General features: G+C 41.6%; 1 protein-coding gene across 2 annotated transcripts in view; it reads right to left on the bottom strand.

Annotated features, from left to right (window-relative positions):
- TET1 (tet methylcytosine dioxygenase 1) overlaps positions 1-25,912 on the bottom strand; it is a 110,491-nt gene that overhangs the window by 64,432 nt on the left and 20,147 nt on the right. The window contains exon 3 of one of the 2 annotated variants that reach the window (XM_058187740.1): positions 13,190-13,240. The exons of the other annotated variant lie outside the window; for it this stretch is intronic. Within the exon in view, the coding sequence (XP_058043723.1) occupies positions 13,190-13,240 (51 nt within the window). The remainder of the gene's footprint in view (positions 1-13,189; positions 13,241-25,912) is intronic. 2 annotated transcript variants of the gene reach the window in all.

Here is a 25,912-nt window from a genome sequence, read left to right as displayed (position 1 = left end):
AAATTTGTATTGTTAAGCAAAATACTCAGACAACATAATATTTGTTAAGCACTAAAAAAATGTATTTAACAGAAAATCAATTAGAAGAAAAAGAATTAAGATACAGCAACTTTTCAGAAATGCATTTAGTCCCACTCAATCGTTTTCTCTTGTTGATTGTTTAATAACTTACTACCTGCTCTATTTTGGGGAACAAAAGAAAGAAGTATTGCAGAAAGAAACAATATTCTCTTTGTTATTTTTAACAATCTTCAACTCTACACTGCTTACAAATAAGTGATAATGGAACACTTTTTTAAAAAAAAACAATTTTAAAATGTCTGAAGGATAGAGATGCAAACCTATGCCTCTTCATATTTTGAATTTATCTGAACAACTACTTTTCATTACAAAGGTGGCAGAAGAAATTGGGTAAAATAAGAGCTCATCTTACATTCATTCAATCAATCATATTTATTTGGTCAAAGACAGCAAAATTGAAAATAACAAAAGAAACCAGACTGAAGTAAATAAATACAATGATATACTAAGCTAGCAAAAAAAAATCACATTGATTAATCATCTTACATTCTGATCCTAATGTCAGGATAAATGCTATTTCATTTCAAATTTTTATTCCATTCAAACTTCTTAGAAAAACTTAACCATCATTTGAGATATTCAAGAGCATAACTGCAACTCTTCGGGAACTTTTCTATATAAATACAAATAAGAATTTATCTGACTCATAGTTCTACTCAAGAGAATCTCTTGATTTATATCATATAAATTCTACTACTAATCTTACTGCTATATTAATCCACATTTCTTTTTCTGTGTCCATTATATCTACACAGATTTTTTAAATTATGCCTTTTATACATTAAAAAATCTTAAAATGACATCTAAAGCTTCAGAGAACATACAATTTTATTTTATACTTACACTGAGATGTCACTGCCTAGGGGAGAGAGAATAGAACACTCACAGGGGGGTGGGGTGGGGTGGGGGAACATTCCAGGCCTTTCAATGCTGCATGATTAGGGAAAAAAAACCCAGTTTTTTCCTGCCTATTTATATTTACTAAGTACTATATATATTACTTATATTTACTATTTATATAATAAGTTGTATTTTTATCCTCCTGAGAAATTCTGAATTTGGTCTTCTAGCCAAAAATGCATCCCGAGATATACACAGGATGTTTCCAGGCCTCTCCCTCTCCCCACTTCCCCCTCCCTCCCTCCCTCTCTCTCTCTTCCTCTCCCTCCCTCTCGTGTACAAATTCAAGACTGTGTGCACCATGCAATCAAAGCACATTTCTTTTTGAATGTATATCACTACATTATTGTGACTGAAAATACTCCAACATAAACAAAAGGCTTTATAAACATAAACCTAATGTTTCTTTTGAATGCTACTGGCTAAGAAACATGAAAATAAATAAAAAGACACTATCTTTCAGGTGTGTTTAAATTACTTCTTCGCTGGATGCCTGTAATATCTTCTTGTCATAAATAAGTTTGCTAGAAATATACCATTTACAGATGACAACATCATAGAGTAAGTATATTCAAAATAATTTATGATTTTAATGTTTTTTGGGGAAACAGGATCTGAAATAGAGAAGATATTTCTGGCCAGTTAAATAACTAATCAAATTTCTTTTAAGAAATGAAAATTAGGTACAGTAGATATTGGGTTGAAAAAGTCTTGAAAACCTAAGGCAAATCAGAATGATAATGAGAAGCATTTTTAAAATAATAAAAATTTAGATAAACGTTAAAATGCATTGAGAATTAGGTTCTTGCATTTCTAAAGCTGTATATCCAATCATAAGATCTGGACTTAAGTTAAAGCATTATGCTCAGCCTAACAAATTTCAGTGAAGGCTAATTTATTCTTATTTTTTCCATTTAAGAAAATTTATATGGCTGTCCAACTCACCCTTAGTGACTCCAGGTGGCTTTACAAGGATTAAAAACCCAATATAAAAACAATAAAAAACAACCCTCCACCCCATCCCCTGGTGACAATCAAATGAGCCATTTGATTGGTTCCATCCCACTCTGGGGCCTCAAAGCCTATTGGCAAAACTACATCAAATTGGTAGCCAATGAATACATTTAAAATAGTTCTCTTCTTAGGCTTAAGATTTGTAGGAATTTCTACTACTCTTTCCTAACTGGCTTCAGACTTTTGATCAAAGAAATCTGGCACACATATGTTGACATTTCTTTATGTACAATTTTAAACAGTCTCTCGCAAACCAACGAAATTACATTTCATTTGTCCACCAGGGGGCAAAGCCTTATTGACAATATCTTCCTCTGGTCAAACTGTTTCATTTTAAACATTTTTGAAATTATTCTTGCAATTTTATGAAGGAAAAGACACATTCAAGTCAAGGTCAGTTTGGGGTGACTAATTCATACAGTTCTCTTGGCAGGTGAAGTTTGCCATTTATTTATTTTCTGGGATGTCTTTTCAACTTCCTAATTTAATTTACATTCCTGGGATTTCCTTGTGTCCTATCCAAGGATTGACAAAATGCAAATTTACTTAGCTTTTTAGATCAGCTAAGATTGGCTAAGTATTGCCATTTAGCAAGGCCGGTAATTTATAATGGTGGCCAGGGGTTGTTGGCTTCTGAGTGTATCGTACCTGGATCACTGAAGAGGACATCTATGTCATCAGCTACTTGTGTCTGGATTACTCTTCCAAATATTCCAATCTGTTCCTCCTGCGTTGGAAGTTCAAATTACATTCCTCCATAAATTGTCCTAACCTGACATTAAGATTGGTTGAAAGAAGGGCAATGGTATTCAAAGAATATGTTATAGAAAACTGAATGTACACTCTGCATCCATTTAATAAATCAGGGGTGGGGCATGAAATCATCTTAGAACGAAAATCAACTACCACCAGCACAGCATCTAGGCCAGTGATGGCTAATCTTTTTGTCTTCTCGTGCCAAAATGCACTGTGCAATGCAATGTGCAACCCCCCTGCACTGCCCCGGCCCCAGCTCCCCACACTGCCCCTGCCTTTTGTACATGCATGCAGGATTCCCCCTCCCCCCCTGCACTGCCACCATGCATGTGCACAACCCCCCATGCTCCCGTGCATGCACGCATGACCCCCATGCATATGCGCATGAGCCCCCTGCCCGCCCCCATGCATGCATGCACGTCTACCACATGCACCCCGCCCCCGCGCAGGCACGGCAGAGACTCAAAAATCAGCTGGCCGGAGGGAGGCACACGCACATGCGCGGTGGAGCTGAGCTGGGGCGACGGCTCGCGTACCCACAGATAGGGCTCTGCGTGCCAACACGGACCTAGGCTTTATTCTTAGCACATAACAAAGTCCAATGAAACTGTCCCAAAGACTCTGTGAGGATGAAACAGACCAGCCAGCTTCACATTGAGAAGCCTTGCACGGTGACAGGTCTACCAAAGGAAAGAAACATGGGCCTTGACATCAACTGTAATATAAGGCCACACCAGAGAAGGTAATTTGTCATTTTAGATCCTCCAAAACTCAGCTGGCTGGCTGCTGTGGTCACTGATGAGTTTTTTTTCTCTCACAGAAGGAAGAACATAGATAGAGACAGTGGTTGTGAGGCTGGGCAAAGAGGAGATAAGGGAACTCCTGTCAAATTACTCGGTCTCATGTTTCACTTAACAGTGCAGTTAAGCTCCTTCCACAGGCCTGTGCTAGCTTTTGAAGTCAAAAGGATGCTTTTACACAGAGCACTTGATGTATGGATTCATCCAGGTCATTACTCCAGCTTCAAGGCAGAAAGTGAAAGACATTTGTGTTTTTTTTTATGCTAGTTTTATCAAACAGCTGAAAGACTGTCATTCAAGTGGAAAATGAAGAACTACAGGGGAGGGAGGGAGGGAGGGAGGGAGAGAGAGAGAGAGAGAATGAATCACAGCCACATAGTTCTAATCTTATATTGTTTTCCCACCTGTGTACTTTATTGTACAGAAGCCAGCCATTTTGCAACAGGAGGAGGTGGTTGACATCTTACATCGGTACTGAAACTGTCTGCTCTGATCTCCCCTCTGAGCTTAGTCCCTCCACCTTCCTAGCTCTCCCTATCAGTCAGATGAAGGGATTATTAAAGTTGGATGGAGTGGTTGAGGTTTGCTCTCAAAAGTACTAAAAATGGATGTAGCTGTCAAATTCTGGGCCATTCTAAATGAGAAGGGTTCCTCATATTGCAGCTCCCTGTCACTAAACTAATCTTATTCAATGGTTAAATTCCTTTGGTCCTAGGAGGACCCTAACTCACACTGAGCAACGAAGGTGGAACATCCACAGATTCCCAGCCTACTTGTCCAGTGCTTGGTATAGAACAATGATGGCGAACCTTTTTGACACTGAGTGCCCAAACTGTGTGCGCATGCCCAAACTGAAAGGTGCGCACACATGCACGAACATATGTGAACATGTGCATGCACAGACATGTGCATGTACGGACATGCACGAATGTGCACATGTGCAGTAGAAACCCGAAGACCAGCTGGCCAGCGGGAAGCAGGGCATCCCAACTCCGGCAGCACGGCAAGAGGTAAGATCTTTTCCTTTCGTGAGCTTCTGTTTTGTCGTTGGCAGGCAAACAAAAGCTCACGAAAGAAACGCCATGGAGATCTGACCTGGGGCGATGGTGCATCTGCCAGTAGAGGGCTCTGCGTGCCACTTTCGGCATGCGTGCCATAGGTTCACCATCATGGGTATAGAACAGGGATCTGCAAACTTGGCTCTTTTAAGACTTGTGGACTTCAACTCCCTTTGTGGACTTCAACTCCCTTTGCTGGCTGAGGAACTCTGGGAGTTGAAATCCGCAAGTCTTAAAAGAGCCAAATTTGCAGAACTCTGGAATAGAACGATTGCTGATATAGTGGCAACCACTGCTGAATCTTGGATCATGATAATTCAAGAGCTAGTGCTTGTAGCAGATTCTGTCCCAACTGCTGGACAATCAAGTTTTTTACTTTTGTTAACTGATCCAACTGGCTGGTTGTTAACTTCTACTACTGAAGCAAGGCACTGGTGACTCAATGTACTGACAAAGCAGTTGCAAGGGGATCTGTGGTCATTTTACTCTGAGTCAGAGCACAACTATACAGCTAAGGTAAGTACCAGTAGTTTACAGGACTTCACACAGTCATCGTCCAGAAACTGAACCAAACACTTAGGCAGCTGACTACAGACTTTAAGAACACATCATGGCTGACATGAAAGAAGTCACATGAAGAACAGCAGCTGGCAGGAATCAAGATACGTATGCATGTGTCTCGGTGTGTGGTGTATGTGTGTTTGTGGGTGTTATGTGTGTATGAAAGGGGAAGAGAGAGAGAGAGACCTACTGACTAACCTAGGGTTGAAATCCTAAATCTTTTTCTCACCTTTTTCAAAACAATGACTTTTCTCCATACTTTTCAATGCCCTGAAAGTTCATATCTGCCCAGTCGTTTATTTACTTATTTATTTATTTTATTTTATTTGCATTTATATCCCGCCCTTCTCCGAAGACTCAGGGCAGCTTACACTATGTTAGCAATAGTCTTCATCCTATTTGTATATTTATATACAAAGTCAACTTATTGCCCCCAACAATCTGGGTTCTCATTTTACCTACCTTATAAAGGATGGAAGGCTGAGTCAACCTTGGGCCTGGTGGGACTAGAACCTGCAGTAATTGCAGGCAGCTGTGTTAATAACAGACTGTCTTACCAGTCTGAGCCACAGAGTTTCTTTAACTTTAATGTCTGTTCTGACAACTTTCGTTCTTCTTATTATAACATAAACTTTTATAGATTGCAGCTCATTTCATTAGATAGATCTTGTTTTTCCTGCAACAGATCAACATAGCTACTTTCTTGGAAATTAAACTAAAATCATTGTTAAAAGTTTTATATAGTGGGCAAATAATCTTAGAATACAACATCACAAACAACTTGCTTATTAATATGGAGGCAAGAGAGATTAACCAAAGGAGTAACTGAGCTCTCATTAGGATTATTGAACAGAGAATTTGAGGTGGTAGCATTATCTAGGCAAAATAGATATAAATGCAAGAGGAATAAAAATACAATCAAAAATAAAGAATATGGTCCTGAGGCCTTGAAAATATTGCTGATCTAAAAAGTAGACTCCATAAAACACACCCCGTTTGGGAGTTTTTTAATGATATTACTATGTTCATCAGTAAGATAAGGAAACATGTGCTATGTTCATGGTTCAATATTAAATGAAAATTAACCTGAAATAAACTTATTTAAATTTACTTATTTAATAAGTATTATATATGGTATCAACTTCTTATTATAAAAGCTTTATCTCAGTATATAGGAATAGCTATATTGGTTACATAAGGCAGAAAGACTGCATTTATTAGGAATTACGATATATTAAGTTTTCTTAATTACTGATTTACATCACAATGCAAATAAGAATGTAGGTTATTTAAATAAAATCCACCCTGCTTACAAATTCAAAATTACTGTATCTTATAAAAGTACTTTACATCATGCAAGTATTATGTCAATAACCTTCAACTAATTATTGCTTTTTAAAATTATATTTGCTGCTATTGCCATTAGTGGCTTTAAATAGTTAACAGATATTCATATACAATATTAATTACAAAAACCTAAGTAATAAAACTATTTTTTTTAAAAAAAACTTCACAAGAACTTTTAAAAACTACGTTTTAAATCAGTTGAGTGCTAGCTTCAACTCCAGCACCAAATTCCACCCATGGAGGAAAAATAAAATTTAGCTGCTGCTGTTAAGCAGATGTGTGGTGGCCCACTAAAACATCTAAATGTTAGGACAGATCACATAGATGTAGACATTCTTGCAAAACAAAGCCCAAATTACAGAAGTCTTCCCACATCATAAGAAGTGAAGATTTGAACTGTTCCTGGAAACTATCAGTAACCAATGGAACCAATCCAGGGATGTGACATCTTACAGAAGCCCTATTCACCATCTAAACTATTACATTTTAAGGTTGGGTATTATCAGAATACTAATGGCATTTAGCACGAAATCCATGCATGATTCTTCTCATTTCCTAAATATTTCTTTTCATTTCTTAAATTTCCTAAATAAAAATGCCCCTCACAGAATAATTCCCAAAGGGCCAAGCAAAACTTTCCATTATCCAAATGAATAAAAAGGCAACACTAAAAGCAGTGCCATGTCTATTTTCCTCAAGCAACTAGAAAAAATACTATAATCAATAGAATAAAAAAACCATTTAAGAAATCCAAGATAACAACAAGGTCATATTTCCCCTAACACTTTCTTAGTACCGATCATCCACTACACCAGGGGTGTCCAAACTTTTTTGAGTGAGGGCCAAATACAGAAAAATAAGCAAAGGCCCGGGCCACGGGGGTGGGGGGGGGAATGGGCGTGGCTAACTGGTCATGTGACTGAGTGGATGTGGCTATGGGCATAGAAACTACTCAGAGGGCTAAAAAAAGTAATTTTTGACCAGTCCTCACACTTATGACCATCCTCACATTTATGCCCATTGCAGCATTTTTAACAACCATATCACTCATTTCACAACTGCTTCTCTTCACCACGGTTACAAGATAGGGTGCAAAATGTAAAGATAGTTGTACGTGTGAGGACCAGTCAAAAGTGTGAGAACCTGTCAGAAATCACTTTTTTCAGCCGTCTGGGTAGTCCCTATGCACAGTTTAGGCTTAAGTATACTATATGTGTGTGAGTTATATATATGTGCATGTGTATCTCTATGTTTGTGTACGTGTGTGTTTGTGTTATGTTGATTTTAATGTAATATTTGGATTGAAGCGAACTCGGCCTCGGGATGCTCCGGGGACAGAAACGCCGCAAAAGAGCGACGGCTCAGCTGCCCCCAAGGGGAAGGAGGACCCGGAGAAGAGCCCGGCCGCCGCAGCCACGCACCTGATCGGCCTCCCAAGGAGCTACGGCCGGGTGCCCGTCAACAAGCTCAGCTCCCACAGCCAGCCCGGCCTCGCATTAGCCGGGCCCTTTCCAGCAGCTGGTGGGCAGCGGGGCGAGGGCGCGGCCGGGCCTCCAAAGCAGTAGGGCCGCCCGGACCTTGAGTCCGCGGCTGGCGCCCTCCGCCCTTGAAGCAGCAGCGGGGCGGCGGCCTCCGTGGCCCGCCGTCTCTAGGCGGAGAGCAGGTGGCAGTCAGTGGCTCCCAGGCGGCGATCCCTCAGCCTCTTCCCCCACTCCCGCCTCCCGCCTGACTCACCAGCCCTGGGCCGCCTCCCGCCTGGCCCGGCCTCCAGCGGAACTTGGCGGAACCACCAGCGGCTCTCCGTCCGCCTCCGCTGCCTCTTCCTCCCGGGCAGCGAGGCACCGCCGCTTCAGTCCGCACTCCGGGGGCGGGGGCGGCGGGAGCAGCGCCTGTGCCTATCCCGCGCGCCGCTTCCCCCCGCCGCCGCCCCAGCGGATCCCGCCACCGAAATTCATCCTCAGAGTCGCCCATTTTGGCGGCGCAGGTACGCAGGCGCCACCTTTCCGGTGCTGCGCGAGAAATAATAATGCCCCTCACAGAATAATTCCCAAAGGGCCAAGCAAAACTTTCCATTATCCAAATGAATAAAAAGGCAACACTAAAAGCAGTGCCATGTCTATTTTCCTCAAGCAACTAGAAAAAATACTATAATCAATAGAATAAAAAAAACCATTTAAGAAATCCAAGATAACAACAAGGTCGTATTTCCCCTAACACTTTCTTAGTACCGATCATCCACTACACAATCAAGCTACCTTATTTAGAACAGACTCTAAATCTAGACTGAATTTCTGGAGTTCCTGGAGTGCTTTTTTCTACCAGCTTGGAAAAACTGGTGGAAATTAGGGATTACCAGACATTTGCTTACATTCATATTCTAGAATGCATTCTAAGAACTCAAGCCTTGTGCTAAGGTTGTGGGTCAACTTAATTATTGCCCAATTATTAACATTTCTTTCCACCTGTCTATTGCAAGAACACTGGACTATATTCTATCAGCCCCTATGCATAAGACTAACCTAACAATATCAGTTGTGGGTTCATCCACTTTTATCCTATTGTTCGTTTGTTTGCCTGTATCCTGCCTTTGTTATTTTTACAAATAATTTAAGACAACAAACATACCCAAAACACCTTCTTCCTCCTATTCTTCCACAACAACCTGTGAGGGGAGTTGGGCTGAGAAAGAATGACTGGCCCAAGGTCACCCAGCTGGCTTTCATGGCTAAGGTGGGACTAGAACTCATGGTCTCATGATTTCTAGCCTGGTATCTTAACCACTAGACCAGTGGTTCCCAACCTTTTCTTGTTTGAGGCACAACCTTTTCTTGTTTGAGGCACCCTTGGAAAGCCTTTCAAAAGTTCCCGGCACCCTTATAAGGAAATAGATATTTAAAATCTCCGTAGCTCAAAAGTTCCCGGCACCCTCAAAAGATCTCACGGCACCCCTTAGTGCCGCGGCACACTGGTTGGGAACCACTGCACTAGACCAAATTTTAATTTTCAGGGGAATGTCAACCTAACAGAAGACATTCCACCAGATTGAAATTTCTGTGAGAAGATCATGACCTGTGTTTGAATACCTGCGTTTCCAATAGTTGCAAGCACATACTCTTAAATGGAATGGAGTCAACAAGCAGAATCACTGCAAAGTATTAAGTTCAGCCATGTACTCACAGCTCCAATTACTATGTAACAAGGAAACCAAGGAGATAAATTTGTCTAATTTATTCATAATGGTTGTCATGTACAAAACCTCAGTCACTAATAAGATCGCGCATGGCTCATCAGCCCATCAACCCCACAACTTCACAAAAAAGGCTCTAACATCACAAAAAAATCACAAAAAAGGCTCTAACATCACAAAAAAGGCTCTAAGAGTGGTAAACCTAATCTTACGTAGCTTCTTTTCCAACAACACTACACTACTAACCAGAGCATATAAAACATTTGCTAGACCAATTCTTGAATACAGCTCGCCTGTTTGGAATCCATACCACATTTCTGATATCAACACAGTTGAACGTGTCCAGAAATATTTTACAAGAAGAATTCTCCACTCCTCCGAATACAACAAAATACCTTATGCCACCAGACTTGAAATCCTGGGTTTAGAAAATTTATGACTCCGCTGCCTTCGACAGGACCTGTGTTTAACTCATAGAATCATCTATTGCAATGTTCTTCCTGTTGAAGACTACTTCAGCTTCAATCACAACAATACAAGAGCAAACAATAGATTTAAACTTAATGTTAACCACTTCAATCTTGATTGCAGAAAATATGACTTCTGTAACAGTTATTAATGGTTGGAACACATTACCTGACTCTGTGGTCTCTTCCCAAAATCCCAAAATCTTTTAACCAAAAACTATCTACTATTGACCTCACCCCATTCCTAAGAGGTCTATAAGGGGCGTGCATAAGAGCACAAACGTGCCTACTGTTCCCTGTCCTATTGTTCCTCTTCATTATATCCAATTAATATATACTTATGCTCATATATATGCTTATATATTATATAGTTAATTCATGTTAATGCTTATATTATACCGTTATGACAAAATAAATAAAATAAAATAAAAACTTGAGATCAAATATTGCAAAACAATACCCCAATAGCAAACAGATACAGGAAGCAAAAGCATGGGAACCAGAAGCAGGAAATTGTTCTTAAGGGGCATGGGATTAATTTATTCATTGGGTTAGAAGGCCATTCAACTCCACAAGACTCTGAGATTACTACCCCCAGTTAAGAGTAGCAGCAACAGTTGAACATCACCACATTCCTATAATGGCAACAATTTTACTAAGCTTGATCCAGGCAAACAATAAAAGGCACACTGCTACAGTAGGAGAATTCATATCAACAGGGCTATAGGGATTAGCTCTGTTTCCTTACAATCTTATGAACCTCAGAGGTAACCTAGACCAGAAGTCTTCAACCTTGGCAACTTTAAGCCTGGTGGACTTCAACTCCCAGAATTCAGGGAGTTGAAGTCCTCCAGGCTTAAAGCTGCCAAGGTTGGAGACCCCTGACCTAGACCAGCCTCCTGCATTATCTGTTCCAATGGTTGAAAGCTTATACTGTACATTAAGGAAACTCTTGCAGTGTTTAAACTCATTGGTCCTGATCCTGCCCCCTCAAGGACAGAGAATATCTACTTCCTCTTCTACATGAGAAGTTTTCTGATATCCAGAGACTACCTCTACACAGAGAGTCAGCTTGGTGTAGCGTTTAAGGCGGAGATTTAGAAATTAGGAGCTCATCCCCCATTTTAGGCATGAAAGCTAATTGATTGACTTTGGGAAATTCATTCTCTCAGGCTAACCCACCTCACAGGGTTGTTGTTATGGGGAAATAGGAGGAGAAAGAAGAAAATCAGTATAGGATAAAAATCTTATAAATAAGAATACCCAGGTCATTTAATAATTTCTTGTAAGGCTGGGTAACCAATAATCTCACCACCTTGGAACTCCTGTGAATTCACTCACTTCTCTCCATCCTTTTTGGGTTCAGAACCAGACACATTATTCCAAATGGTATCTCACCAGGACAAAGGAAAGTTAATTCACTTAATTACTATTTAGTTTGCTCTTTCTTGGTAGCAAAGCAAACTGTTGAACGAGAATAAGGAATCTATTGTTTTCTCCCTTAAATTATTGTTTGTTGTTAGTATCAGAATATCTAAATACATGTTTACTTGAAAATAAATCCACTGATTTTGATGAAACTTCAATTTAAGAGTGGACTATAAATCAATTTCACAAATTAACGTATGAACAAAGTAAAGGTCAAATTTGAATGCAGACCATACAAAGATTGTATCTTTTAGTTCATTAAATAAATCAATCAAAAATCACAGCTCTAAGAAAACAGGTAAACTGATCAAATTCAGAAAAGAATGCAGTAAAAGCTACTGTACAACATGTGTTAGAAATTTACATGCAGTATGTCCCAATTCTCATTGAAAATGGAACTCTGAAAATTTCACTAATTAGCAATCTAGTCTAATACATATTTACTTATAAGTCCCAGCGCACTTATTATACGTTATGCCTAAATAAGTCTGCAGAAACTGCAGACAGAAAAATACTCATAACTACTGTATTCCACCACTTTAACAAAGTATTATTACCACAAAGCAACTTCTTTAATAGTCATTAGGATTTAAAGCCTTAAACTTAACGCAAGCTTCCAAGCAATCAATACGATGCTAGATACCCAGGCAATCATCCCAATAAGAAAACTTACGAACAATTGGATGCGATACATTTTTACCGTCAAAGCGCTACACGAAACACCCTGGCCAAGAGTTAGAATTCTGTAAGGCTAGAATAACAGGCAGCATGGGAGGGGCCCAAATTCTCTATTATGGGGTGGGGATTCCCCATCGTAAACAGGGATTTCCTCAGCACGTGTGCAGGAATTCCCTGAATCACTGAAAGAGAACAAGGTAGCCATTTATAGAGGTCAATTACGTGCATGCAAAGAACATGGAACACGTCCTGGGGTTTTCCCACTTGCTAATTCTATGACTCCACAATATTTAAACATTTTCGGTTCGGCACTCAATTTATTGAAGAACATGCCTTTTAAGATTACTTACCAGTTTCAGACCGTAATTGTCTGAAAACATGTCAACTTTACGGAAAGGAGCGATGGGTTTTACCGAACATAGCAAAACGAACATTAGCACAATTTTCAACATTTGGTATAAAATAAGCTTGCAGCCTCGGAGAGAAGTTCCTTTTTTCAGAACAGAGGCATCCTTTCCAGGGCTGCCCCTTGAACATATTTACTCAGGCAGTCATTCTGAATTAATTCAGCATCCATCATAATCATCTTTATCACCGCAGCCTTTATAGAACAAGAAGGAATATCAAGAAACAGCTTGATTTTTTTTTCTCTTTAAACTGGCAGTTTGTGCATTCGGGTGTCAGATGGGACACCATATCCCAGGGAAACAGGAGAAATGTGGTGAGCTCTTTTTTTTTTTTTTTAACATTTCGCTAAAAATACCAACATCTGGGAAGTCATGTCCCTTTTCTCATTCCATCCTAAGAACCAGACTCCGTTTCTCTAAAAATAAATGTGATTAATAAAACAAGCAATAGGGGTTAAGGGTTTTTTTTTGGTTGTTGTTGTTGTTTTGGTTTTTTTTGTTTTACCTTTGGAACTCTTCGCTTCCTTCTCTGAGGCCTTTTGTTTTCAGTTAGCACCTAAAGAAAAGACATCAAATGGCAAAATAAACCCGGGTGAATTTAAGCCAGTCAGGTAAACAAAACCAGTTGTTGTTGTTGTTGTTGTTCTCCCCCCCCCCCTCCTTTCGCGGAAGACTTCACACACCACCACGCAGGACTTCTCTCTCTCTCTCCCTCGACTTAAAACGGGGGGACCGAGCAAGTCAGCCGCACCACCGCGGGGAAAAGAGGGTTAACCCAGGAAAGAGGCGGTGGGGCGGGGAGAGAAGGAAGGAAGGAAGGAAGGAAGGAAGGGGGGTGAGGGGTGAGAGAAGAAAATAAAAATAAAAAATAAAACCAACCACCTTTCCCCCAGCTCAAAAGTCGGGCTGAGGAAGAAGGCTGGGCATTCTTCACAGCGAAAGCCACAGGGTAGCAGCCATCTTGCTTCCTTCTGCAGAAAAGCCCTGTGCGGAGTGTGCACTTCTTCAGCGCGCTTTGGCAAAATTATGCTCATGGTGCTTGCTTCGCAGCCACAACGGCGGCAGCGGCGGCGGCGGCGGCAGCAACGGCGGCCGCTCGGAGAGCGCAGCAAAACCTGCCTGCCAACGCTAGGGACGTGCTAGGCATGCCTCGCGATTATTATTATTACGCACGCACACACACACACGCGCGCGCGCGCGCACGGACATATGGGGGGGGAAAGAAAGGGAGCGGGGTGGGTGGCGGTTGGGATGCGGGAGGTGGGGGAGAGAAGAGAGAAAAAGGACCTCCAGAAAAGGCCCGAGCCAATGACAAAGCGAGGGGGGGAAAGAAAAAAAAAAAGCCGTCGCGTCTACAGCCCAAGCGCTTTCGCTCGGCTCCCCCCCCCCACAAACAAAGGGGCTCCTCCTGATGTGGGCTTTTTGCTTGCGCGCAGCCACAACGGGCAGGGCGCAAGCAAAGACGACGCGGACTCTCTTTTTTTTTTTTCCGCCGCCCCCACCACCCTCTCGGCCGCGGGATCCGACCCTGAGGGAAATCAAGGCGGCGGGTGTGCGTGTGTTTTTGTGGGTGGAAGCAGACGGGGGCTCCGAGGCCGAATAAGAGTTATTGTTGCGCTGTCTGTGTGTGTGTGTGTGTTTTTTTTTTTTTAATGGGGGGGGCGAAGTGTGGCGAGGGACCAGAGGAAGCCCCCGCCGTCTTTGGCTGCAACGGCGTGAGGCGAAAGGCGACCGGCGGGCGGGGTGGTGGTGGTAATGCTCCGGCGAGAGGCTCGCACTCGCTTCATCATCTTCCTCCTCCTCCTCCCTCCCCCGGCCGCGTTTTGCCTTTATAAGGCGAGGGCTGCACCGCCGTCCTTGTTTCCGGCGCGGGTGAGGCGAGGACAGCACCGGGGGTTGCTCCTGGCCGGCCGGCCGGCAGCACCGGGTCTTCGAGGTTAACGAAAAGCGCGTCGCCCGGGGTGGGTGGGGTAGGGGGAAAAACAGGCGGCCGCCGCCTCAGGAAAGCTCAACAGGTTCCCAGCGGCCCGACGGGTCTCGGCTGGATTTCTCTGGGACACGTTTACCTGCAGCTCTACCTGGGATACCGGGTTGAATGGACGGACTTTTTACTATGCTGGGCTGCCGAGGAGGGAGGGAAGCACAGCCGCCCGGGCTTGGCGTAACCGGCGAGGCTGAAGTGCCGCGGGGCTACTTTTGTGACTCACTGCGTTGTTGTCACACAACCCCCCCCGGCCTCGGACCCCGCGACGGGCGGCGTGGTCGGCGATTTTGAGGCCGCCTCGGGAAGATCTCCAGAGAAGAGACCTCTTTTGTTATCTACGTTGCTACGTGGTGCTTTTCGAATGAGATGCGGTACAATCTCATTTGCAACAATTCCGCCTACGACAAACTCTTTGCCAAGAGATAATAAAAAAAAAAAAAGTGAGCCTTGGAATAAAGAACTTCAATACCGAACATGGGATTTATCACCAAGGGGTGAACGGGGTCCTCGGTTCAATTAACTTCCAAAAATTTTCGTGACTTAAAACAAAATGTCACATTAGATCGCCTTTTTGCCATTATGTTTCCCCTTCAAATAAGGCTGCGCTTCGCAATCCATTTGCAACTGAATGTTACTAATAATCTTATCACACGCTCCCAAGGTCAGAAGGAGGCATGCACATAACAATCACAAATCAGCTATTTACGTTTTAGCCTAATGTGCTGAGGGCAGCCAAGACTAATTGGTGGCTATTTTTTTTTAATGTTTTGTGCAAACCAACGGCATAAATATTTATAGTCTATTATCTAAAGTGGCACTGATAAGTAAACCATTTCAAAAATACATTCTGTAAAGACAACTTCCATAGGTGCAGGTTCCCCGAATCTGGCCTTTTCAAGCTCTGGTAAAGGTAAAGGTTCCCCTTGCACATATGTGCTAGTCGTTCCTGACTCTAGGGGGCGGTGCTCATCTCCATTTCAAAGCCGAAGAGCTGTCCAAAGACGTCTCCGTGGTCATGTGGCCAGCATGATTAAATGCCAAAGGCACACGGAACACTGTTACCTTCCCACCAAAGGTGGTCCCTATTTTTCCACTTACATTTTTTATGTGCTTTTGAACTGCTAGGTTGGCAGAAGCTGGGACAAGTAACGGGAGCTCACCCTGTTATGCAGCAGCACTAAGGATTCGAACCGCTGAACTGCCAACCTTTCAATCGATAAGCTCAGCATCTTAGCCACTGCGCCCTTGTACCATATTCTTATTAGACAAACGTAAGCATGTCAATCTTAGACTGTGTTTAATACAACACATAAAGCTATAGCTTATTGAATTAAGTATAACTGGCTCTATTCATATAGCACACTAAACTATAATCTGTGGTTTATGATACTATGATTGGGTTCATATTAACCACTGCTTTAAATCACGGAAGACTGCCTAGTGTGAGATCCAAGCCTTAACAGTAGGGTAAATCAAGACCACAGCACACCCCTCAATTATGGTTTCCATCCCTGGTTTATTGTAAATTATCTTACCTGAACAATGGCTCTACGCATTATGCAAACCTCAATGGGAAGGTAAACATATGATTAACCTCTCCTTTGAGATTCTAAATAAAGAAACTGAAAAAAGGAGTTGGCTGCAAAACAGGGTTGCTCTACTGTTCTTACCTCATTTTTCAACTCTTGTATACTCTTGCAAGAGATAAGACAGTTGGGGTGGGATGTGATTCAGCCTTCCAAGTGCTTGCAGAGTAGCACTACCTTCAATAGCTACTACATGATTTTTAATGGCCAATTCCCATCCTCCCAAAATCCCCAATGCACAATCATGGCAAAGATTGTTAACGGCTGACACTGAAGGTGACTCAAGAACCATTACTGATTTACGCCTGTCATTCTGCTGGGTAGCACAACCAAAGATAAAACCTGCTAAGACTAACAGGTCAGGTTAAGATGCTCGGTATCAGGTCGAAAGTGCCAAAACAGATAGCCGATACATCCTTCAAAATAATATTTTTTGTTTATAACAGTAGCTACAAACCAAGAAGCAAATACTAATATTTATTCAGAAAGAATAAGGATGCGTACTCTCGACCGCATGTTGCAAGATGTATTGCAGGCTACTTCAGCTGACTACTAGTTACAGTTCGGCAGTTCAAATCTCACCGGCTCAAGGCTGACTCAGCCTTCCATCCTTCCAAGGTGGGTAAAATGAGGACCCAGATTGTTGGGGGCAAGCTGCTGATTCTGTAAACCTCTTAGAGAAAAGCACTATGAAGTGGTATATAAGTCTAATTGCTATTATCTTATTCTGGGGAGAGTGGACTAGGAGAAATTTTAAATCAGCCTGCATGTTGGCAAGAAGCATGTACATAGAAATATGAAACAAGTGCTTAAGTACATTTTGCTGCGAATAAATATACATATGTCTCTCACACACACATCCACGCATATGCGCGCACACACTGGTTATTAGGCTCATTAGTCCCCAATTACCAAAGTGACATAACAGTTTACAATATTACTGCAGAAAAAATAATTGCTACCAACCTGCCTTCCATTGAGGACTTGCATACTGCACGAATCAAGAAGAGGGCCGTGAAAATATTTACAGACCCCTCGCATCCTGGACATAAACTGTTTCAACTCCTACCATCAAAACGACGCTATAGAGCACTGCACACCAGAACAACTAGACACAAGAACAGTTTTTTCCCGAAGGCCATCACTCTGCTAAACAAATAATTCCCTCAACACTGTCAAACTATTTACTAAATCTACACTACTATTAATCTTCTCATCGTTTCTATCACCCATCTCTTTCCACTTATGACTGTATGACTGTAACTTTTTGTTGCTATCATTAAGGGTTAAATTGTACCCTATGACCATCATTTGTGTTGTAAATGTTGTACCTTGATGAAGGTATTTTTTTTCTTCTTCTTTTATGTACACTGAGAGCATATGCACCAAAACAAATTCCTTGTGTGTCCAATCAAAACTTGGCCAATCAATTCTATTCTATTCGATAAAAACAGAAGTGTAGTTAAATACTGGCATATGAAAGCCCTCTTTCAAATTTTTTAAAATATTTTTTTTCATAAGGTAGTAAAGAGCCAGGGGTGGGCTGCTGGGGGTTTGCAGGGGTTCGGGAGAACCTCTAGCTAAGACTCTGCAGTTCGGAGAACCCCCCAATTCCCATTACTGGCTGTCCCCACCCACCCTGTCCCACCCCTCCCAGGAGTCCCCACACAGCCCATTATGGATGCAAGTAAGTGCAGGCGTGTGTAGAAGCTCAAAGCGGGCGAAAAACGGAAGTTCAGGAAGGCCCGAAATGGGCCCATTTGTGGCCTCCAGAGGGCCTCTGGAGACTGGGGAGGTCATTTCACCTTCCCAGAGGCTTGAGGAAAGCCTCCGGAGCCTTAGGAGGGCAAAAATGCCCCCCCCCCCGGCCGTGGTGCAGGAGGCTAACTAGGCCATGCCCACCCTGGCCACGCCCACCCAGCAACCGGGCAGAGAACCCCTTGCTAAAAAAATTTAAGCCCACTTCTGTAAAGAGCCAATAGAAGAGAGAACATTCACGGATCTGGAAGGCTACAAGGAAGGCCCTCAAAATTATCTCAATAAAATGTTGCTTTCTGTATGTAAGGACTATATTAATTAAAAATTTTGAATCAAAGATACTTCAAATGGGCTAACTTACAGAATCCGTCCAAAATCCAGGATCCATGTGGAATTGAAATTTGACACTTTATGAAACAGTTTATGACATAAAAATTATCATCAAAACATCTTATACAAAAATGTCATGACACATTTCCTGTGGTCAACTCCTGATGTTTGCTATATAGTTGAACGTGGGCTATTTTCAAGGCAGATATCACTCGGAATACGTCCTTGAATTAAAAAAAAAACTTTTCCAGTGAAGAAAGCACATTGGATGCATTGCCACTGTTGAAGACATTGAGGAATCTAGTAAGGAAATAACTCTGAAATAATGACCTGATGAGTCACAGGTTGTCCAGTATTATCTTCGTTCAATTTCACTTTACAAAATTATCCTGCAGACAGACATGCAAGAGAGGCCCAGACTTATCTAACATTGATTTTATCATCACCCCGCTTCAGATCTTATGTAAGGCACTATAAGCTCCTGGAGACACAGCTGAGCCTTCAGGGATACCATTTTGAAGAACTGTCTCAAAATGACATCATTGGAAGTCTACCTTAAATTTCAAAACAGCACCTCCTATTCCCAAATCTCTCTGATGATCCACAAAGAATCTGGTATTGCTGGCATCAAAAATTGCCGATTCATATTTACAGCCTGAAATGTTGTAAATTGCTTGGCTGCTTTAGGATTTATACCTTTATATATATATATATGTCTTTGGTTATTCGGGTTTTCTCCCAGAATTTCCTACCTAGTGCTGCCTGGGGAATTCTGGGAGTTGTAGTGCACCTATTGTAAAACTTGCCAAAGAGCTCTTAGTTTATCGACTCCATCTATGGTTTGTTTTTGATCTTTGAGCTGACCTTTGAGCTAAGTCTTCTAGATTGTTCTCTGTTATCCCTCAGAGATCTTGGAGACGTCCAATGAGATGTTAGGAAAAGGAACCATTTTGAACAGCTAAACATTTCTCCTTCCTCACCCACATCACTTCTGAACAGTTTCAATGCGATGGCATATTAGTTCAGTATACAAGCTTAGATCAGCATTAGCCAAGGCATGAACACCTCTCAGTTGTTCCAACTCACTCAGCTTTCATCTGCAGCTTGAAATATTCCCAGAAGGACCATATTTGGTGAGTACTTAGAGAAGAATCTACCAGCTTGGAAAAACTGGTGGAAATTAGGGATTACCAGACATTTGCTTACATTCATATTGTAGAATGCATTCTAAGAACTCAAGCCTTGTGCTAAGGTTGTGGGTCAACTTAATTATTGCCCAATTATTAACATTTCTTTCCACCTGTCTATTGCAAGAACACTGGACTATATTCTATCAGCCCCTATGCATAATAAGACTAACCTAACAATATCAGTTGTGGGTTCATCCACTTTATCCTATTGTTCCTCTTCATTATATCCAATTAATATATACTTATGCTCATATATATGCTTATATATTATATAAACACCGAAAACCTCAGAAAATATATATATATATATACATACACACACCGCTTAATAAAAAAGGCTTTGGGGGGGAAAAAAAGAAAAAAAGGCCTAATATAGCATTTATTTATTCGTTTATTTATTTTTGCTGTGACAAAATTGAAAATTTATGCAATCCAATCTTATGCATACTTTCTCAATCATCAGGCCTTTCTTTAACGGAATTTGTTTTCAACTGTGGAAAGGATTACAGCTTTAAGGGGGAAAGTCAGTAAGATTGATGAAATTTCATCTGACAGTGAACAAAAAACCAGAATGATTTTCTCCCTATCAAAATGCCCAAGGAAATGAATCTTGAAACAAAACAGAAAAAAGTTAAAAGAATAGGAAGCTGTTTATTAGAAGGAAAAGAAATGGTGTTTGAAGAAAAGGGTGAAGCAGCAAAACCTCACTCTACAATAAGATCAAGAGACATCAAAGAAACTTGGAAAAAGTCAGGCAGAAATGCTAAAATCCCTCCTTTTCTTGAACAGGATCCTGTTGGAGTCACTTAAATTGCTTGTTTTAATTGCTTCCCATTTTAAACGCCCATCATTCTTTTTTGGTGACTTGGGCAGAGATTTGATTATAAATCTTTGCCCAAGAAATTTGGGCAGAGCAATAGCATTTAGACTTATATACCGATTCAGGGTGCTTTACCAGCCCTCTGTAAGCTGTTTAGAGTCAAAATATTGCCCTCGTTTTACTGACCTTGGAAGGATGGAAGGCTGAGTCAACCTTGAGCTGGTGAGGATTGAACTGGCAGTGAGCTGAATTAGCTTGCAATACTGCATTCTAATCACTGCGCCACCACAGCTCATATAAGAACGGGTAATACATGTGGTTGTGAATGTTTTATGGCAGTGTTTCTCAACCTAAGCAAATTTAAATGGGTGGACTTCAACTCCCAGAATTTCCTACCTAGTGCTGCCTGGGGAATTCTGGGAGTTGTAGTGCACCTATTGTAAAAACTTGCCAAAGAGCTCTTAGTTTATCGACTCCATCTATGGTTTGTTTTTGATCTTTGGAGCTGACCTTTGGAGCTAAGTCTTCTAGATTGTTCTCTGTTATCCCTCAGAGATCTTGGAGACGTCCAATGAGATGTTAGGAAAAAGGAACCATTTGAACAGCTAAACATTTCTCCTTCCCTCACCCACATCACTTCTGAACAGTTTCAATGCGATGGCATATTAGTTCAGTATACAAGCTTAGATCAGCATTAGCCAAGGCATGAACACCTCTCAGTTGTTCCAACTCACTCAGCTTTCATCTGTAGCTTGAAATATTCCCAGAAGGACCATATTTGGTGAGTACTTAGAGAAGAATCTACCAGCTTGGTGTAGTGGTTAAGGTGTTGGCATAGAAACCAGGAGACTGGGAGTTCTAGTCCCACTTTAGACGTGAAAAACCAGCCTGGTGACTTTGGGCCAGTCCTTCTCTTTCAGCCCAACTCCCACTTATAAGGTTGCATTTGTGGGGAAACAGAAGGAGGAAGGCACGTTTGCCACCTTGAATTGTAAAAAAAATGTCAGGATAAAAATCTTTTTAAAAAATTAATCCTAGAGCTGTAGGCTTGAATGGAAAATCAATATACCATCTTGGGAGAAGACAGTGACAGATTCTTCCATAATGCTGCTATAAAAACTACATGGGTACATCCATGTGGTCAACAGAAACTGAAGGCAAACTGAGAATGACCCAGGTCTACAATGCACCAAGGTCATTGGGGAAGACAGAGTCCTAGTCTGCATTATCTGCAACCTCCTTTACTATGGAGTTATTGTGCTTTCTCTGCAACTGATGTGTACTGATTAGTTGGGTAATAGCAATAGCACTTAGACTTATATACCGCTTCACAGTGCTTTCCAGCCCTCTCTAAGCGGTTTACAGAGTCAGCATATTGCCCCCAACAATTTGGGTCCCCATTTTACCCACCTCGGAAAGATGGAAGGCTGAGTCAACCTTGAGCCTGGTGAGATTTGAACTACCAAACTGCAGTCAGCCGGCAGTCAACATAAGTAGCCTAAAGTACTGCACTCTAACCACTGGGCCACCGAGGTTCATAATGAAACATCTTCATGCAAACAGCTAAGCTCAAAGAGCACCAAGGACTTTTAGTTCAATCCCAAGCTACAGATGTTCTCTTCTACTACAACCTCATGTACATTCAAAGTTTGAATATGTCCTTTTGAGGTCACTTCAAGGCACTTTACAAGGCAAAATTGTAAGCAATAATACAAAACGGGGAAATAAAAAGACAGATCAGATGTTTTAAAATAAATGCAGCAATTGACATTAAGGAATTAAAAATGGACACCCATGTCTTTTAGCATTATCCAATTTCATCCTCCAAGTAGATTATCTATTTTACATAGAATAATGCACTGTTATTTTCACTTAGAAGTACAGTATTCTTTTTCCACAAATATTAATCTTCCCAAGATATATTATGGACAACATGGACAAGTAAGTAAACTCTGAAACAATCTTGCAAGAAAATCAAATCACAGTGCTTTACTGCTAACAATGCTTCTACAAGATTTTTTTAAATAAAAAAAAAATAGCAAGATCAGCTCAATCTGATCGATAACAGAGCAGAATTCAGTCTGTGCTGTATCCTTAAAATTCATCTGATTCCCACTATGACTAAAAGCCAACAACAGCCACTCCCCGCCCCCCCGACAGCACCACCTCTAGCTTCTATTTACAATATTGTATCAACAATTCTCCCAAATCCAGAATCTGTTTACACCTCTGGCAACAGATAATTTCATATTGATTGATATAATGTAAGTATTATGCTAAACATCTTTACAATAAACTTGTAGATTGGGATGAATCAGAATATAAATTTGCCAAAGAGCAGGTTGATTTCAGAGAAAGGCATCTGATTATAGCCGATACGCTATTTTATAGCATCTAATGGAAAATATATTGCTTAAAGGTGGTTCCATATTATATGCCACTTTCAATGAATTTAAGTTTGCATTTGATTTTATCTCTAGATTAAGGATGTGGTGCAAACTTTAAAAAAATCCACCGAGATTGACGCATGCGATTGTTGATGAGTAAACTGTATTAAAATTCTAGCTTAAAAGTTTGTTGCAGTGTGCAGGGACTGCACACTAGAGAAATCTCTATGCAAAGATGATTTAGGTGGAACTGCATTATTTAATTTCTGCATTAATTCAGTAGTGACTTGGTTAAACAGCTTCACACATCACCCGCCAGTACTAGTGAATAAACACACTGCAACACTTTTGTATGTGATTAACGCAGTACTGTTGTCTTATACATCCATTGGTTTAAAAGGAACTCTACACATGTTGGATGAATGCGATCAAGATGAAACATTGGAAATGAATTATTCCAAAACTAGGATCCTTCTGTTTGCTCGGCAGCTCAAAGGACATCTGATAGAGCAAGCTAAAATATTGGGTGATAGTATATAAGATAAGATCATCTTTATTGTTATTTTTTTTTTACTGTGAGCACACTGGCACACATTAAAAATGAAATTCTGTTGCCTGTTCTCAAAAGAGCAGTCCTGTGGTAAGCATTGGGCCCATTAATAGTGTATTCAGGAGTGAAATGTAAAATTTGTTACTACTGGTTCTATGGGCGTGGCTTGGTGGGGGGTAATGTGACTGGGTGGGCATGGCCAACTTTTTTTTTTTACTTTTAAAAACATTTTTTCTATAACCTCTTCATCTGAAGAGATTGTAGAAAAAATGCTTTTAAAGGCTTCTGATGATCCCAACTGAGTTGCCTGATCGCCAGAACCCTTTAAAAACGTTTTTTCTATAACCTCTTCGTCTGAAGAGGCTGTAGAAAAAATGCTTTTAAAGGGTTCTGACGATCCTGGCTGCCTGATCACTAGAACCCTTTAAAAGCATTTTTTTATGCTTTAAAAAGCCTCTGATGATCGCGCAGCTCAGCTGGGATTGTCTGAACCTTTTAAAAGCATTTTTTCTACAACCCCTTTCACCAAAGAGGTTGTAGAAAAAATGCTTTTAAAAGGTTCAGATGATCCCAGGTGAGCTGTGAGATCATCAGAGGCTTTTTTTTACTTTTAAAAGCATTTTTTCAGTTGAAGAAAAAATGCTTTTAAAAGTTAAAAAAACCAACCCTCTGATGGTCATGTGGCTCAGCCGGGCATGCGGGGGGGCAGGGATTTTTGCTACCCGTTCTCCGAACCACCCACTGCCATCGCTACCGGATCGGACGATCCGGTCCAAACCGAGAGCATTCCACCCCTGAGTGTACTGTCCCAAATGCTCCCAAATCAGGCATAGCTCTGTGATCTTGCCTTTATTCTGGAGAGGCACTATTTATACCAACTGTCCTTAAAAAGTTTTCTTGGCAGAGATTTAGTTACACAGTTTTTATATGAGGGGTGTTAAGGATCATATACCATGTCATGGCTTGGGACCAGATTATCTGAGGGACTGTCTTTTGCCAGTCATATCTACCTGACCCATCATAGTAGGGAGGCAGGGAATGTTGCAGGTTTCATCCCCGAGGGAGATACACCTGGTGGGACCTAGAAGAAGGGCCTTCTTGGTGGTGGCTCCCTCTACTGTAACAGAGGTCCCCAACCTTTCGGACCTCAGGGACCACTAAACTCAGAATTTTAAATCCCATGGACCACTAATATGATCTGCCTAATGGCTGGGTGGGCGTGTCTAGGTGATCATGTGACTGGGTGGGTGTGGTCAACTCAATGTCACTCATGTCGAGGGGTGCCTTGCCGGCCTCTACTCGCCCCTCCCCCCCCCAGCCACTCCTCGCCTTCCCACCCGGGCTCCTTAGGGCCCCAACAGTTGCTGGACCTAAGCAGCCACCATGAGAAAGAGTTGGCAAAACAGCTCTGTTCAAATTGGATCTGACCGAGAAGGAGGCTCAGTAGAAGCACCTCACTGAGGACTAGGAGCATAGGCTTTCCAAGCAGAGGGAAGACCTGCGGGGGTGCAAGGCCAGGTACTGGTGCCTAGAGGCTCAGTGGGCTGAGATGGTCAGCCAGTTCCAGGCCATGATGCTGTCCCATTGGAACAAGACCCTCCAGCTCTTCATCACAAGCGGCTCTTCCCTCCAGCCTTCGGCCAAAGCCCCGCAACAGGAGGCTGAAGTAGACCTCAACCCACCCTGAAGGGGGTGAATCTCTGCAGCAACACAAACGTTCATTGCACATATCCGGCCCAGGGGCTGTAGTTTGAGGACCCCTGATTTAGTGCAATATTAAAAATGCAAATAATTCTTCTGCGGACCACCAAAATTTTCTCGCGGACCACCAGTGGTCCATGGACCACCAGTTGGTGACCACTGCTCTGGAACATCATTCCCACAGAGATTAGAATGGTCCCCACTCTAATACTCTTCCGGAAGGCGCTGAAGACCTGGTTCTGCCAGTGGGTCTGGGGAATCCAGAGCGAGATAGAGCCCATTAAATGGCTCGTGTGATCTGTTATTGCCGGGGCAAAGTGGGTGGGAGTGACTTTGTTATATTGTACTATATGATTCTTTTTGTTAGTTTTTATTGTTTTACATGTGCTTATATTCTGTAAGCCGCCTTGAGTCGCCATGGGCAAATAGGCAGCAGTATAAATTCAATAAATAAATACAAATATAGCTGTTGTATCCCTCTCTTGAGAATACTAAAATTTTAGGCATTATTTTTCAAGTAGTGTGAAGTGTGCCGAAATATAATCCTTCACTTCGAGGCAACTAACATTACAGAGACCAGTATCTGGCTGCGTGTATATGCTTTTATGTGGTTAATGTCCTTCCATATGGGATCGTTAATCCCTGTGGATAATTTTAAATCAGTTGGAGATCATCGGTTCACCAAAACATAGAGTGTTACGGCATCTCATGGGATAGATCAGTGGTAGTCAACCTGGTCCCTACCGCTCACTAGTGGGCATTCCAACTTTCATGGTGGGCGGTGGGATTTTGTCCGATACTGAAGCACTTTCCTTTTTTTTAATTTAATTGACTTTTTAAAAAAAAATTCCATAGATTTAAAAACATTTTCATTAGGTTGTCATAAAATGCCCCGTGAACAATTTAAATTTCTGAAAATATA

This window comes from Ahaetulla prasina, chromosome 6 (genome assembly GCF_028640845.1).
Source record: "Ahaetulla prasina isolate Xishuangbanna chromosome 6, ASM2864084v1, whole genome shotgun sequence".
Taxonomy (NCBI): Eukaryota; Metazoa; Chordata; class Lepidosauria; order Squamata; family Colubridae; genus Ahaetulla; species Ahaetulla prasina.
Note: the sequence above shows the minus strand (reverse complement) of the source record. Positions and strands in the feature narration are given on the sequence as shown.